Source organism: Amia ocellicauda, chromosome 21 (genome assembly GCF_036373705.1).
Source record: "Amia ocellicauda isolate fAmiCal2 chromosome 21, fAmiCal2.hap1, whole genome shotgun sequence".
NCBI lineage: Eukaryota > Metazoa > Chordata > Actinopteri > Amiiformes > Amiidae > Amia > Amia ocellicauda.
The window spans coordinates 128,520-145,610 of NC_089870.1; the positions used below are offsets into that span (position 1 = coordinate 128,520).

Consider the following 17,091-nt stretch of genomic DNA (forward strand, 5'->3'; position numbering starts at 1 on the left):
TGGAATGTTCTGCAATGGCCAAGTCAAGATCCCCCAAGATCCTCTGTATCTCCGTCACCTGTTTCTTTATATTATTTAATTACCATTATACAATAAACATCTTATTGATTCGCTGTGGTCCTGTGGAGTCCTTACACATCACATTTCTTACACATGGGACAATCTTACTAGAGGAATTAGGAAGATATCAAATTAAATTAAAATAAAGCAGGTTAGGTTCCCTTAAGATATCTAAAGACCTACCGCATTATCAACATAAGCTAATATATGTTAATATGTTTTAGTTTAAACCCAAGATAACAGGATATTTAATCCAGGAAGCAGAATTTGGTATGGCTGGGGTCACTGAGCAGTGCAGTAGAGGACATTTAGAAACACATTAGATTTGTAAGCAACCTGAAGCCAAGTCCCTTTATTTCAATTGTTTAAATGATTGTTCTGTCAGAATCCTGGGTAATTTAGTCTTTATTCAAATATTTACACATTTAAAAAAGAAAAAAAAAATACATTATCTGGGGTGGAACCTCGCACTGTTTGTGGCTTGAATGAAATCTCATGCAAAATAAATAATACACCCCTGTTCAAGTTCCTAGAATTACTCTGCACACACCCACACCCTCCCACCACAGTGGATCACTCGAATTCCACTGATGAGCCATTGACTGCCTGGTATCCTCTTACAAAGTGAAAAGGAGGAAATATACTGTAGTGAATGCAGTTTCCTAACCCACACTCTGCTAGCAAAGGGTTTACGCCTCAGCTGAACAGGAATGTAGGAAATTACGATCATCCACTCTATACAAGCATAGATTGATTTAACATCATAAAAAATACTGGAATCTTCAACTGGAATTGCTACTTGGCCGATTCACCATCAGGATGCTTCTTCAGGAGGGATGACACAGACATGTCCTCCCAAATGTACCTTGTTAAAGCCAACCGCAGTTTCTTCATTGTGCAAGCACAGAACGCTTACATCGCAGATTTTACTGAGGATGTAATGCAGCTGGAAACTGTTCACAGTCTGAACCTGCAGGCACCTAAGAAACCACAGGGTCAGAGAGTGATGACCTGAGGATTATCGAGCCAATGTCCGCCCACTCTGTCCTAGCAGCACTTGGCAAATTACCTGATACCCAATGGGAACTTTAGACCTCGATCCAGGCTATAGGATGGCTATAGGCCAGGGGTGTAGGTTTTGTTTTAGAATTGGGGGGTATGCTGTGAATATGGGGTCGGGCATACATTATTGGGGGGAACAATTAAATGTTCTCTCAAGAATGCCCCCCCCAAACCTACGCCTACGCTCCTGGCAGAGGCTTTTACAATCTGGGAGCTGCAAGACAAGCATTGTATTTAAATTAAAACCAACATTGGAAAGTACAACTCCAGTAATTTTTCCATGAAAGCCAGGCTTCTTCACTTTCTGTAGGGGGGCGCTATCTCTCTAATCTGAGTGCCATTCAATGTCAATATCAGCAATGAAATAACGAAATATACTCAGAACATAATCCATAGACATGATCAGCCAGTTACCCGAAAAATGATAACTCTGCCTTTTTCATTGCAGATGTCGCTCTTACCTCAAACCACAGCAGGTACACTTGGGAGCAGTCTAGTGTAGGCTCTCTATGTTTGCCCCTTCCTTGTTAAAGAAATGCACTGGTTTACTCAGGATTTTGTATTTCAAGCTGATTTGTACCTGCTGCACAGTAGACAATTTAACTTTGGACTGTACAGTAGCAGGCATTCTTCCCCTCTAGGAGTTAGTTGGATACTCCCTGTCCCTAATAACCATAAGATTTTGGCCAAAAGTCTAGCAAAGACATTGAACCAGTGAGGATGAGAAAACAAGCTCATTTTTTACCAATCAGATTTTGTCTGGCCTCAACCTATATGGCTCATAATGCCTAGTAAACATCTCTTCTCCTTTGGCTCCCCCCTATTCCCCCTGCTCTCAGCACACCCTCCCCTTCCCCCATCCCAGCCCCTCCCTCCAGCGTTGTTCTCATAGAATGGACTGTGGCTCCCAGTTTTGGCTGGCTAGCTGGGGGCGACACTGGCTGATAACCACAGTGCCAGGTTGGCTGTCCAGACACAGACCGCTCACTTGGTGCTGGAGAGATGAGCCTTTGGGTTTCCATTTCTGAGGGAAGAAATCAAGAGGGAAAAGAACAGCTTCTGTTAGAAACAGGAGAAACACCATCATTCAAGTGTAGCTCAGAAATACATTAAAAATAATAAACATTGATTTAATTTACGTAGCCCAGACCTCTCCTTTTCCCAGCTTTCAAAGCAATTTACAGCACAGTCAATTTCAACCATTATTGTGTTAAGCTGTTAGGGATTTTTTGTATTGTTTTTCATACAACGGTGGCTTAGTTTGCATTATGCTCTATTCAAGAATGGAGACAAGACCTCTGACCCTGCTACCACTGAAAATGTTATGTATCTGTCCATGTCGAGTACACTGAAACTCCACAGTTATCTAATTATCTAACCCTTCATTATGATCCATCGAAGGAAGGAACACCACAATGGATCGTGAATACATGTTAAAAGCACATAATGAAGTGAGACTTTTACTGGATAAGGAAGTTTTAAATTGTGAATCCTCCAATATTTTTCTCAGTTTTCACCCAAATTGGAATTGCGGTTTCCAACAACATGATTTTTCAGGACATACAAAACAAAGCACATGTCCACTGAAATACATTTTTTTTAAAAACAATTACTTATTTGTTTATTAGCAGATCTCTTTACCCAGGTCAAGTTAAATTTGTTAAAAATACATATGTAATTCACAAAACAGAAGTGCAAGAATAATAATAACTAGAAGACGCATGCAACTTTTCGGCTTCCATGCAAAATCAGAAGGTTTCAGATTTTAGCCTGCATTTGTAATTTGAATGCATGTGTTATTGAATGTGTGTATTTCAATGTCAAGGACGTAAATGTAAAAGATGTGACTGTTATAATGGGGGATTTAAATTTCCCAAACATAGACTGGGAAAGCCCAGTTGGGGCTACAGAGGCAGTAATAGAAATGGTTGAGATGGTAAATGACTGCTTTCTCAATTTGTCAGGCCACCAACCAGAGAAAGAACATGCCGTTCCAAAACTGGGGTCCATGACCCCCCAGGGGTCCGTGAGGAGGCGCTAGGGGGTCCAGAGCAAAATCTCTTCCCTCAAAAAAAAAAAATCATAATTAAAAAAAAATATATATATTTTAGTTTATGAAAGAACGTACAGGCCCATCCATCTCATTAGGAGTGAGTTTAACTCTACTTTGAATCTGAACTTGTCAGCTAAGAGTAAGGTTCTATTTTCTCAATTTTTCCTTTTAATAGCGTAGTATAATGAAGCAGGCTCAGAAGAAATGTGTACCTAAACTTAGCAAATTGAGGACCAAAATGGTTTAATAGACAAAAAAAAGAGAAAAAATGCTGTATAGAGCATACAAAAGAGATAGAGATTAAACTAAATACAAATAATATATTGAGCTGCAAAGCAATATTAAGAAAGGGATCAGGAAAGCAAAGAGGGAAATATGTTACATAAGAACATAAGAAAGTTTACAAACGAGAGGAGGACATTCGACCCATCGTGCTCGTTTGGTGTCCATTAATATCTAAGTGATCCAAGGATCCTATCCAGTCTATTTTTAAATGTTCCCAAACTTTCAGCATCTACCACATCGCTGGGGAGTTCGTTCCAGATTGTGACAACTCTCTGTGTGAAGAAGCGTCTCCTGTTTTCCGTCTTGAATGCCTTGAAGCCCAGTTTCCATTTGTGTCCCTAGGTGTTCTTGCTGATCTGGAAAAGCTCCTCTGGCTTGATGTGGTCGATGCCTTTCATGATTTTGAAGACTTGAATCAAGTCCCCACGTAGTCTCCTCTGTTCCAGGGTGAAAAGGTTCGGTTCCTCAGTCTCTCCGAGTAGGACATTCCCTTCAAACCTGGAATAAGTCTGGTTGCTCTCCTCTGAACTGTCTCTAGAGCAGCGATATCTTTCTTGAAGCAGAGTTGGAACCAAGTCACTAAAACTGGGTCTCGAGTCAAGTCGAGTGGAGTCATTTAGGAGTAAAGACTCCAGTTGAGTCAGTGGCATGCCAAGCTTGAGTCGAGTCAAGTCACTGAATTTGTTGAGTTGAGTCGAGTCACCTATCTGCCTCGAGTCACTTCAAGTCATTAGTTCCGACTGTTCAAGACATCTTGATTTAATCTGAATATTTCATTACAGAAAATCATCTGTCTCTATATACAAATATCTGTTCTAAATTATGTTGGATGTACAGTAATGAATAACACCAAGTTACACTACCCTGTTATTGTTTCAGACACCATATGAAAGTAAATTTGGTGGGTTTACACTTTATACGGTGACAAGAAATTGAGGCCAAGAGAAAAGTAAAATAGCAAGGTTGTAATGTACATGTAGATGTAATTAAAATAGAATGCATGTTTTAATTTTTCTCTCAAACTTCTTCCCCATTATTAAAATGTCTTTATGTACAAGACTGTCACCATGTGCGTGTAACTGTGCATCAGTGTGTGTTTCTGTTATTATTATAATAATTATAATTATTATAATTATAATTATAATTATTATTATTATTATTATTATTATTATTATTATTACTATTGCTTCCCTGGAAGAAACCCTTATCCAGCAAGTGCAATACAAAAGTGCAAACAGTAAACAATTACAAATTAATGAAAATACGATTACAGACGTGCATAGGTAAATATACTAACAAATGCAGACAAGAAGTGCTAAATATGTGCTAATATGTGTGTATGTATATATCAAAATGTGTGTGTCTGTTAATTTGTGTGTGTATGAGTGCTGGGGTTTGTGGGCAATGTAGTTTTTTCCCTGTGTTTGTAGGAATAAAGTGAGGGAAAAAAGTATTTGATCCCCTGCTGATTTTGTACGTTTGCCCACTGACAAAGAAATGATCAGTCTATCATTTTAATGGAAGGTTTATTTTAACAGTCAGAGACAGAATAACAACAAAAAAATAAAACAAAACATATTTCAAAAAAGTTATAAATTGATTTGCATGTTAATGAGGGAAATAAGTATTTGATCCCCTATCAATCAGCAAGATTTCTGGCTCCCAGGTGTCTTTTATACAGGTAACGAGCTGAAATTAGGAGCACTCTCTTAAAGGGAGTGCTCCTAATCTCAGCTCGTTACCTGTATAAAAGACACCTGTCATAGAACCAATCAATCAATCAGATTCCAAACTCTCCACCATGGCCAAGACCAAAGAGCTGTCAGGGACAAGATTGTAGACCTACATAATGCTGGAATGGGCTACAAGACCATCGCAAAGCAGCTTGGTGAGAAGGTAACAACAGTTTGTGCGATTATTCGCAAATGGAAGAAATACAAAATAACTGTCAGTCTCCCTCGGTCGGGGGCTCCATATAAGATCTCACCTCATGGAGATTCATGATCATGAGAACGGTGAGGAATCAGCCCAGAACTACATGGGAAGATCTTGTTAATGATCTCAAGGCAGCTGGGACCATAGTCACCAAGAAAACAATTGGTAACACACTACGCCGTGAAGGACTAAAATTCTGCAGCGCCCGCAAGGTCCCCCTGCTCAAGAAAGCTCATGTACAGGCCCATCTGAAGTTTGCCAATGAACATCTGAATGATTCAGAGGAGAACTGGGTGACAGATGAGATCAAAATCGAGCTCTTTGGCATCAACTCAACTCGCCGTATTTGGAGGAGGAGGAATGACCCCAAGAACACCATCCCCACCGTCAAACATGGAGGTGGAAACATTATGCTTTGGGGGTGTTTTTATGCTAAGGGGACAGGACAACTGCACTACATCAAAGGGACGATGGACGGGGCCATGCACTATCAAATCTTGGGTGAGAACCTCCTTCCCTCAGCCAGGGCATTGAAAATAGGTCGTGGATGGGTATTCCAGCATGATAATGACCCAAAACACACAGCCAAGGCAACAAAGGAGTGGCTCAAGAAGAAGCACATTAAGGTCCTGGAGTGGCCTAGCCGGTCTCCAGACCTTAATCCCATAGAAAATCTGAGGAGGGAGCTGAAGTTTCGAGTTGCCAAACATCAGCCTCGAACCTTGATGACTTGGAGAGGATCTGCAAAGAGGAGTGGGACAAAATCCCTCCTGAGATGTGTGCAAACCTGGTGACCAACTACAAGAAATGTCTGACCTCTGTGATTGCCAACAAGTGTTTTGCCACCAAGTACTAAGTCGAAGGGGTCAAATACTTATTTCCCTCATTAACATGCAAATCAATTTATAACTTTTTTTAAATGTGTTTTTCTGGATTTTATTGTTGTTTATCTGTCTCTGACTGTTAAAATACACCTACCATTAAAATTATAGACTGATCATTGCTTTGTCAGTGGGCAAACGTACAAAATCAGCAGGGGATCAAATACTTTTTTCCCTCACTGTAGCAGCCAAAGAATGAAAGACACGTGCAGGGATATATCTGTCTTCTATACCTCTGCCCCACACTGTGTTACTATATATACACTCACCTAAAGGATTATTAGGAACACCATACTAATACTGTGTTTGACCCCCTTTCGCCTTCAGAACTGCCTTAATTCTACATGGCATTGATTCAACAAGGTGCTGAAAGCATTCTTTAGAAATGTTGGCCCATATTGATAGGATACCATCTTGCAGTTGATGGAGATTTGTGGGATGCACATCCAGGGCACGAAGCTCCCGTTCCACCACATCCCAAAGATGCTCTATTGGGTTGAGATCTGGTGACTGTGGGGGCCAGTTTAGTACAGTGAACTCATTGTCATGTTCAAGAAACCAATTTGAAATGATTCAACCTTTGTGACATGGTGCATTATCCTGCTGGATGTAGCCATCAGAGGATGGGTACATGGTGGTCTTAAAGGGATGGACATGGTCATAAACAATGCTCAGGTAGGCCGTGGCATTTAAACGATGCCCAATTGGCACTAAGGGGCCTAAAGTGTGCCAAGTAAACATCCCCAACACCATTACACCACCACCACCAGCCTGCACAGTGGTAACAAGGCATGATGGATCCATGTTCTCATTCTGTTTACGCCAAATTCTGACTCTACCATCTGAATGTCTCAACAGAAATCGAGACTCATCAGACCAGGCAACATTTTTCCAGTCTTCAACTGTCCAATTTTAGTGAGCTTGTGCAAATTGTAGCCTCTTTTTCCTATTTGTAGTGGAGATGAGTGGTACCCGGTGGGTTCTTCTGCTGTTGTAGTCCATCCGCCTCAAGGTTGTACGTGTTGTGGCTTCACAAATGCTTTGCTGCATACCTCAGTTGTAACGAGTGGTTATTTCAGTCAAAGTTGCTCTTCTATCAGCTTGAATCAGTCGGCCCATTCTCCTCTGACCTCTAGCATCAACAAGGCATTTTCGCCCACAGGACTGCCGCATACTGGATGTTTTTCCCTTTTCACACCATTCTTTGTAAACCCTAGAAATGGTTGTGCTTGAAAATCCCAGTAACTGAGCAGATTGTGAAATACTCAGACCGGCCCGTCTGGCACCAACAACCATGCCACGCTCAAAATTGCTTAAATCACCTTTCTTTCCCATTCAGACATTCAGTTTGGAGTTCAGGAGATTGTCTTGACCAGGACCACACCCCTAAATGCATTGAAGCAACTGCCATGTGATTGGTTGGTTAGATAATTGCATTAATGAGAAATTGAACAGGTGTTCCTAATAATCCTTTAGGCTACAATTTGCACAAGCTCACTAAAATTGGACAGTTGAAGACTGGAAAAATGTTGCCTGGTCTGATGAGTCTCGATTTCTGTTGAGACATTCAGATGGTCAGAATTTGGCGTAAACAGAATGAGAACATGGATCCATCATGCCTTGTTACCACTGTGCAGGCTGGTGGTGGTGGTGTAATGGTGTGGGGGATGTTTTCTTGGCACACTTTAGGCCCCTTAGTGCCAATTGGGCATCGTTTAAATGCCACGGCCTACCTGAGCATTGTTTCTGACCATGTCCATCCCTTTATGACCACCATGTACCGATCCTCTGATGGCTACTTCCAGCAGGATAATGCACCATGTCACAAAGGTCGAATCATTTTAAATTGGTTTCTTGAACATGACAATGAGTTCACTGTACTAAACTGGCCCCCACAATCACCAGATCTCAACCCAATAGAGCATCTTTGGGATGTGGTGGAACGGGAGCTTCATGCCCTGGATGTGCATCCCACAAATCTCCATCAACTGCAAGAAAAAAGTTTATTTATTTATATAGATTCAATGTTCAATCTTTTCTACAATTTGCTACTCCTATAAGTGATTAAAATTCCCTGTATCCTTCGGGCTGTGTTCAGAAAAAAATATTCTGGCTTAAATCTCACTTGGACAGCACACAAACCCAGAAACTTGATTGGAAGAACGTTAACATAATGTTCAATGCTGCCACTTCCCCCTGTGCACACATCAATAAAAATAAGTCCCTCTACTAATGAAAATGGCCATTACACAAAGCAAAGGTTTGTTATGCCACTTTTGGCGTGGCTTGATGGATCAGACCTAGGCCAGAATAGTTGACAACAATATTGTGAAATAAAATAGTAATGTTTTTTTGGGTGTACACTTTCCTAGAACTGACTTCTGTCTGAAGTGATAGATGGACACAGGATGCAGTCTAATATTTCTCTTACCAATTTCTTTCAGAAACTCAAGGATGATTGAAATAGTTGATCATGCTTCTACTGGAATCAAGATACAATGGAGTATTTAATGATTTGCTGCCAAATTTGATTCTACTTATCCCTTTTAAATTAGTGGGATGAAGATTGAATTCAAACAATGAAATGGTATATTTGATAGATTTATTTGGAATGATACAATTTGCCAAAATTATGTTCTTAATATATTATTGCACAAAATTGTACTCGTAATGTTTTTTTGACAAATACTGGTTCATTTTAATTGATATACATTACTAGTTTTTAATGTAATGACCCCATTCATTTCCATTAATAAATGCTGTTTGTTTCTGTTTTAAATAAAGTGTAATATTTATATACTGATGGTAAAGTGAACTGTATAAAACGATTTTATTGACCAAACTAACATTTTATTATAAGTACCAGTAAAATAAAAAAGAAAAGAAAAACTGCTGATGTTTTTGGTATTCTCTGTCAACTTAGAATCTGTTCATCCTTTTTAAAATCTCCAGGAGCTCATTGCTCAACAAGGAGCCAAGAACACCAAGGATGCACACACACACACTCACACACAAACATATACACACAGCTCCTCTTTGGCTGATTGCTGGTTGTCATACTGCAAAGGCAAATTAAGGGAGATTTGATGTTGTAAAAGGAATTGATACTATTCATCAATGTTTGTTTTGTTGGCTATTCTGTTCCTGTCTATGAGAATGAAGTAGGATTAGTGATACACTTTAAGCCGATTTGTCTTGATTTCTGGCTCAGAAACAAATTGTTTGCATTAAATTCGAAGTTTGAATGTTATGTTTTGACAAGAACTCTTTATGGCCAAAGTGTTGTCTCTAGTAGCTGCCTTTATGAATATTCTTGAGCATGCATCAAGCCTGAATGCCTGGTTTGGTTGCGATATGGATTACAGATTGACAGCAACTCAAAATGTAAGAGAGATTGTGTGGATTATTATTATTATTATTATTATTATTATTATTATTATTATTATTATTATTATTATTATTATAATTATAATAATAATAATAATAATAATAATAATAATAATAATAATAATAATATTGTCATTGATAATAAATTGATAATATCAGTAATATTAATGTCTGGGAAGTGTTTTTTTTTATTATTTATGAAGTAAACTGAATATAATCCAGTGGAGAATGGAAAAGAGATTTTCTTATTTGTATTGGTTGTGTTGCCACAATTAAATACCGAACACCTTTGTGGCATTTGTAACATGACTTCTATTACTACTTACAATGATAATAATAATACACCTGCTATCTATTATTTTTTTAATTGCCACCAATCTCTGTCACTTGTCTTGAAAAAACCATGCCTCCTAGATTGAGGATCTCTGCCTCAGCATTCTCGGTTACTAGATAGCACTTCGGGGATAAAGCATTCGTCAGGCCAGGTGAAAACATTGATGGTTGAAATAATAACTTGTATATGTTAAGAAGGGGTGTCTGTAATACAATCCATGCTTGTGTGCATTCTGTTAAAAAATTACTATGAAATGAGGCAGGTTTGCCATTATATAGATAAGCAGAAAAGCGCCACCGGAACGCTTTGTTACTCCCATAATGCACTGCGTCTCAAAGATGGAAGAAAAGGGGGAGATGACTATCTTGTTGAAATAGAGGATCTTTGATAGTAATGTTAGAATCACACAACCTTGCTAGCAGAGGGCAGTGGTAATAGTAATCACAGTATTATCAGAGCATAATCCAATCTGCAGCTATAGGTTGGGCTATTGCTTTAATTGGATGAGTATTTCTTAGACTAGCCTGGCCAATGGGGGTGGGGGGCATGTGGTTACCTGTCTACCATCCCTCTGATTGCAGGGCTCCAGCTTGACCTTTGACCCAGAGGAGAAGGCAGTGATGGCGAGGCAGTGGTCCTGTTGTCGAATCAGGGGCTCTGTGAGAACCCACCTCTGCAGAGAGAGAAAAGAGACAAGATGTGTGATTGGCTGAGAGCCTGAGAACTGAGAAGGTTCATTTAAGGTCTGTTAAGCAGTAATTCATAAAATAAAATAAATCACACTAAAAACTGAATGTCCTTATTCATATTAGAATTGTGTGTCACTTGTTTACCTTATCTGTTCTAGATCACAACTTTAAGTTATTTTAAAGTGTCCAACATCTAAAGCAATCTAATTTCATGACTACAAGAAAATATGAGATACAGAGAGTGAAATATTCCACCAGTGGTGAAAAAGGTTATTTTAATTTCAGTGGGATAATCTGCATAGGCATGTTTATAGGGATATTGTGTGGCTACGCAGATCAACTGTAGGAGTAATGTTCTTACCTGAGCGAGGGGGGGACTCCCCTTACACTCACCCACCCCCAGGCTGTCCAGGCCCCTGGATTCCAGGCACAACCCACTCTGCCGCAGCACGCTGGACACAGGCTCCCTTTCTGGGATCCTAGGTAGCAAAGGGAATCAATTTCTTCAGCAAAACACCTATGCACAGACTGTGTGGCTTTCAAATGTATTTTTTAATCTTTGGCATTCCAGTAATTTTGAAGATGTCATCAGGCTTGTCAGGTTCAATTTATTCAACAAAATTGTTTCTATTTTGAAATCCTTTCTTACATACTTAAAGAATCGCTTTTCAAAGCTGTCGCGCATATATAACAGCATGCACATGTCAAGTTAGTCCAAGTTGATTTTCCCTCTGAATGATTACAGAGATATAAATATTTATCTTTTTATAACCAGTTGGTCTTCTGGAAGGGTAGGGAACACATCAAAGTCAAAAGCTAAACATTTTGTAATTATTGTAAGCATAAACACCAAACTTTTGAAAATAAGAGCAAGAGGGAGCCAGTTATACCATAGCTCCCATGTTGCTGCAAAAGCCTTCTGCCTCATCAGAGATTCAACACCATAAAACTATCCTGAGCAGAGACAGAAGCGTACACTTGGAAACACACAGGGAAACAATGCAATGAAATATTTATGTGTGTTATATACTGTCAGACTAATATTATATAGTAAGACATCCTGTTGGCAGAAAACAAGGGGGAAAATGGGCCAGAAAAATACATGAAAACAACAGATATCATAGATCAAATAGGAACACAGAGAAAATAAAGTAAAATATTAAAAACAGACACAATTAAAACAATTCTGTCCACAGAGAGCCTGTAAAGAAGCCCCATTCAGATCAAATGTAAACTATACCTTGATACTAATGATTCAGTTACTAAAGTTTACAGTTACAGTTATGACAACTACACTTAATATCTCAGGTGTACTATTCATTCTAGTAAGAGAGATTTATTAGCAGGTGACCATTGACACATTATCCATTTATTTTTAAGAGCTGGCAAAAGGCTCCCACCAGAGGGAAGACCACAGCCAAGCAGCACCGTTAAAGACATTACTAATATTTTTGCTGCTGTAACATAGAGTTAGACTGCCTGGAGGGGAGACAACCATTAGTACTAGACTTTAAGCCGTGGAACCCCAGAGATTTATTTTGTCGTACAACAATCTGCCATCCATAGGGGTTTTTGTTTTTCTCGTGCCAAATAGTTTATTTTATTTTATGATTTTTTATGGTTTATTTATTTATTTGTTTGTTTGTTTATTTATTTTGTTGATATCTGTTTATCAATCTGTAATACGCTCTGTAGCTACCATGCGAAGGGTGCTATACAAATAAAAAATGATTGATTTGTTTCTTAAAGCCACAGAAAGTTTTCACTAAAGATTAACTATGTATTCCTACTTATGTAGAGAAAATTAGGAGGAAAACAAGTGTTTATGAAAGCTGAAAAGTTCTGATTTTACTTGGATCTATCCTTCTTGTATTGGAAGGTGTTGGAGAGACTCACTTGAGCTCAGGGTAGACGTTGTCCAGGTACCAGCGAAAGGAATTACAGTTCAGCCTGCGACGAAGCTCCAAGCGCTCAGAAATACTGTGCAAAGCAACAGGACAGAAAAGAAGAGAGAGACAGAAATAGTGAGAGAAAGACAGAAGGTAGGAAGAGGGGGAGAGAGGGAGGGAAGGAGAGAGGGAGAAACAAACAGAGAAAGGGGTGGAAAGAGAAGGAAAGAGGCAGAGGGAGAGAACGATAGACAGGGACAGAGATGGAGTGAGAGAGAGGGAAGGAAAATGGACAAGGAAAAAGAGAAAGACAAGTGGTGGTAGATAGAGGGAGAAAGAGAGTGGGAGATATATATAGAGATGGGCAAGGGAGGAAGAGAGAAATGAAGAGGGAGAGAGGGAGATTGACAGACAAAGAAAGGGAAAAAACACAGACTACATTAACATGATTGTAACAACATAAAATGTTCACATTCTGGATCAATGATAATGAAAGTAAATGTTTATTTTATTGAAATCCAGATGGGTCTTCTCTTCGTATTAATAACTTCAATGGCTGGTAAAAATGGCCATGCCATTAAAGGTAGTGTCATGACAACTTTAAAGATGGATTGCAACTTTAGTGTATTGGTTAATACTGTGTTCATTTAACAATTCCTGCTGTAGATGAATAAGTACTGTTGTGTTGGTGTTTAATTTGTATTCAAACATAAACCACAATTATTGTAACTTTAAGCAGCCATAACTACCTCTACTATCTTGACTTAAGTTCCCAGCATGTAAACACAGCCACTGAAAATCAAAACTGATCAAACTGCCAGAATGAAGGTGTAGAGGAATCTTTCAGGGCTAGTGCAGTCTACATAGCAAGTGATGTTCTATCACCTAGTCGACTGAACTGTAAATGCTGCTCTGTGTTAAATTAAGTAATACAATTAATTAAGAGAATAGCATAAGACAACTAAATACCTTGGATTAAGAAATGACTTGCATCAGTGGTTGAAGTGGATATCCGGAGTTGCAGAAGAACAGTGTCCAAACAAAGGGTCAAACTTCAGATCAAAGTCAAACTCATGGTTGTTCCACCACAAACTTTCCATTATCCTATGCAATGATTCCAGCTGATCTTTAGTTCCCTTGTTCCCATTCAGTTAGGATTGCTTGAGCTGAGGGGTTGGGGACCCTCACTTTAACTACAGTGAGGGAAAAAAGTATTTGATCCCCTGCTGATTTTGTACGTTTGCCCACTGACAAATAAATGATCAGTCTATAATTTTAATGGTAGGTGTATTTTAATAGTGAGGGACAGAATAACAACAAAAAAATCCAGAAAAACTCATTTCAAAAAAGTTATAAATTGATTTGCATGTTAATGAGGGAAATAAGTATTTGACCCCTTCGACTTAGTACTTGGTGGCAAAACCCTTGTTGGCAATCACAGAGGTCAGACGTTTCTTGTAGTTGGCCACAAGGTTTGCACACATCTCAGGGGGGATTTTGTCCCACTCCTCTTTGCAGATCCTCTCCCAAGTCATTAATGTTTCAAGGCTGACGTTTGGCAACTCGAACCTTCAGCTCCCTCCACAGATTTTCTATGTGATTAAGGTCTGGAGACTGGCTAGGCCACTCCAGGACCTTAATGTGCTTCTTCTTGAGCCACTCCTTTGTTGCCTTGGCTGTGTGTTTTGGGTCATTGTCATGCTGGAATACCCATCCACAACCCATTTTCAATGCCCTGGCTGAGGGAAGGAGGTTCTTGTGTAGGTCTACAATCTTGTCCCTGACATCCTTGGACAGCTCTTTGGTCTTGGCCATGGTGGAGAGTTTGGAATCTGATTGATTGATTGCTTCTGTGGACAGGTGTATTTTATACAGGTAACGAGCTGAGATTAGGAGCACTCCCTTTAAGAGAGTGCTCCTAATTTCAGCTCATTACCTGTATAAAAGACACCTGGGAGCCAGAAATCTTGCTGATTGATAGGGGATCAAATACTTATTTCCCTCATTAACATGCACATCAATTTATAACGTTTTTCTGGATTTTTTTGTTGTTATTCTGTCTCTCACTGTTAAAATACACCTACCATTAAAATTATAGACTGATCATTTCTTTGTCAGTGGGCAAACGTACAAAACCAGCAGGGGATCAAATACTTTTTTCCCTCACTGTATGTAGGGAATTCACTGATGTTCTCTCTACTGACCTGCCAAAGGATTTTCCCTGGGCTGAAGGCCGGGCTGCATAATAGTACTGCTTGTATTCATCCATCCAGACCTCAGCTGCACGCCTGGTGTTCCTGTACAGATAACATAACGAGGACACTCAGGGGCAGTTTGATACAGGTGGGCAGCAGTGTGGCTGTCTCCACAAACACAAGAAAACTATTCCCTTCAAGTCACTTCAACTCTTCTCCAGTGGCACTGTCATTGAGTAGTTCCTGTTGAAAGCAATCAGTTGAGACATATTATAGTATCTCCATACCCTGAGATATTGTACTGTCTTCTGCTTGATTGTTTCCTCATTTCACCACCAGATGTCCCTGTCTTACCATTTTCTCTCCCCTTTGCCCTGGCTTTCTGTCCCACACCTTATTAGCGAATAACTGATTTGCATCCCCCATTCAATTTAACACACCTGTCCCCAGTTACCTATCTAAAATTATGACCACCTGCCAACAGCCCTGACCCGTGCATGGACTCCACTAGACCTCTGAAGGTGTGCTGTGGTATCTGGCACCAAGACGTTAGCAGCAGATCCTTTAAGTCCTGTAAGTTGCGAGGTGGGGCCTCCATGGATCGGACTTGTTTGTCTATCACATCCCACAGATGCTCGATTGGATTGAGATCTGGGGAATTTGGAGGCCAAGTCAACACCTTGAACTCGTGATTCATCAGACCAGGCCACCTTCTTCCATTGCTCCCTGGTCCAGTTCTGATGCTCATGAGCCCATTATAGGTGCTTTTGGCAGTGGACAGGGGTCAGCATGGGCACCCTGACTGGTCTGCGGCTATGCAGCCCCATACGCAACAAACTGTGATGCACTGTGTGTTCTGACACCTTTCTATCAGAACCAGCATTAACTTTTTCAGCAATTTGAGCTACAGTAGCTCGTCTGTTGGATCAGATCACACGGGCCAGCCTTCGCTCCCCAGGTGCATCAATGAGCCTTGGCTGCCCATGACCCTGTCGCTGGTTCACTGCTTTTCCTTCCTTGGACCATTTTTGATAGGTACTGACCACTGCAGACCGGGAACACCCCACAAGAGCTGCAGTTTTGGGAGATGTTCTGACCCAGTCGTCTAGCCATCACAATTTGGCCCTTGTCAAAGTCGCTCAGATCCTTACGCTTGCCCATTTTTCCTGCTTCTAACACATCAACTTTGAGGACAAAATTTTCACTTGCTGCCTAATATATCCCACCCACTGACAGGTGCCATGATAACAAGATTATCAGTGTTATTCACTTCACCTGTCAGTGGTCATAATGTTATGACTGATCGGTGTACATTCTCCTATGTTAACAGACTTCTTTGTGAAGTCTTGCCTGTCATTATTGCAGCATTTTTGAGCCTTTTGTTTGTTGTTAGCATTCTAGTTACTGATCTTAGCTTTCCCTTCCTCAACCTTGCCTTCTGGATTACTCCTCTAGTACTGTTTGCTTGCTCGCCCGACCTCCTGCTAGTTTACCGACCCTGCTTTATGAATGTCCTTTGATACAGTGTTTGCCAGCCCCAGAACTTCCGCCAGTTTTCTGACTAAGTCTTTTCTAGCCACCATCCCTGTCGACATACTGAGCCCTAATACTGATCCCTGTGGAACTACACTAAAAACTTCACTCCAGCAACTCCTCTTATAGACACCCTCTGTTTCTTATACATCAACCAGTTCATAATCCATCTACTTATATTACATTTGAGGATCAGTCTTTGGTGTGGAACTGTATCAAAAGCTCTATGAAAATATAAGTATATCATATCATATGCTTTCACGTGATCTACAGCTGCAGCTGCATATACAAAAAAATGGGATAAAAAATTATCTGCCTCGTCTAAACCTATGTTGACTATCACCAAGAATATGGTTTTCATTAAGATGCTCCTTTATTTTCTGTCTAATAATTTTGCCAGCATCATATCACAGACATCAGTGGTCCCAATCTAGGCTATGGTCATTTTGAAGAACACTGTGTGCCACTCACTTGATGTAGGTAAGAGCATTGCCTTCTGGGAAGTCGTAAGGGTGGCGTTTCCTGAAGACGTGGCCCACTCGACTGCAGGGGAGGATCTCCAGACTGCCTCCGCACATCCACACTCTGAATGACAGTTCTGAGAGAGAGAGAGATAAAGAGAAAGATAAATAGGAGACTAGCGGCATTATTACAGCAGAATGGACTCAAAGTTTCCAGGCCTGTGTTCTTCTAATTCAATGCTGGAGGGTCATAACAGCAAGTTTTATAAGGGACTAAAAGCTCATCAAATCTGACTTGCTTTAAGATTTTGCTTTTATTTTATTCAT

General features: G+C 40.1%; 1 protein-coding gene across 1 annotated transcript in view; it reads right to left on the minus strand.

The window, feature by feature from the left end:
• Positions 1-447: 447 nt before the first annotated feature.
• galnt16 (UDP-N-acetyl-alpha-D-galactosamine:polypeptide N-acetylgalactosaminyltransferase 16) overlaps positions 448-17,091 on the minus strand; it is a 103,003-nt gene continuing 86,359 nt past the window's right edge. The window contains exons 10-15 of the mRNA XM_066695075.1: positions 16,775-16,901; positions 14,780-14,872; positions 12,583-12,666; positions 11,048-11,165; positions 10,554-10,670; positions 448-2,146 (exon numbers count right to left, since the gene is read on the minus strand). Coding sequence (XP_066551172.1) covers positions 2,009-2,146; positions 10,554-10,670; positions 11,048-11,165; positions 12,583-12,666; positions 14,780-14,872; positions 16,775-16,901 — 677 coding nt within the window. The 3' untranslated portion in view covers positions 448-2,008. The remainder of the gene's footprint in view (positions 2,147-10,553; positions 10,671-11,047; positions 11,166-12,582; positions 12,667-14,779; positions 14,873-16,774; positions 16,902-17,091) is intronic.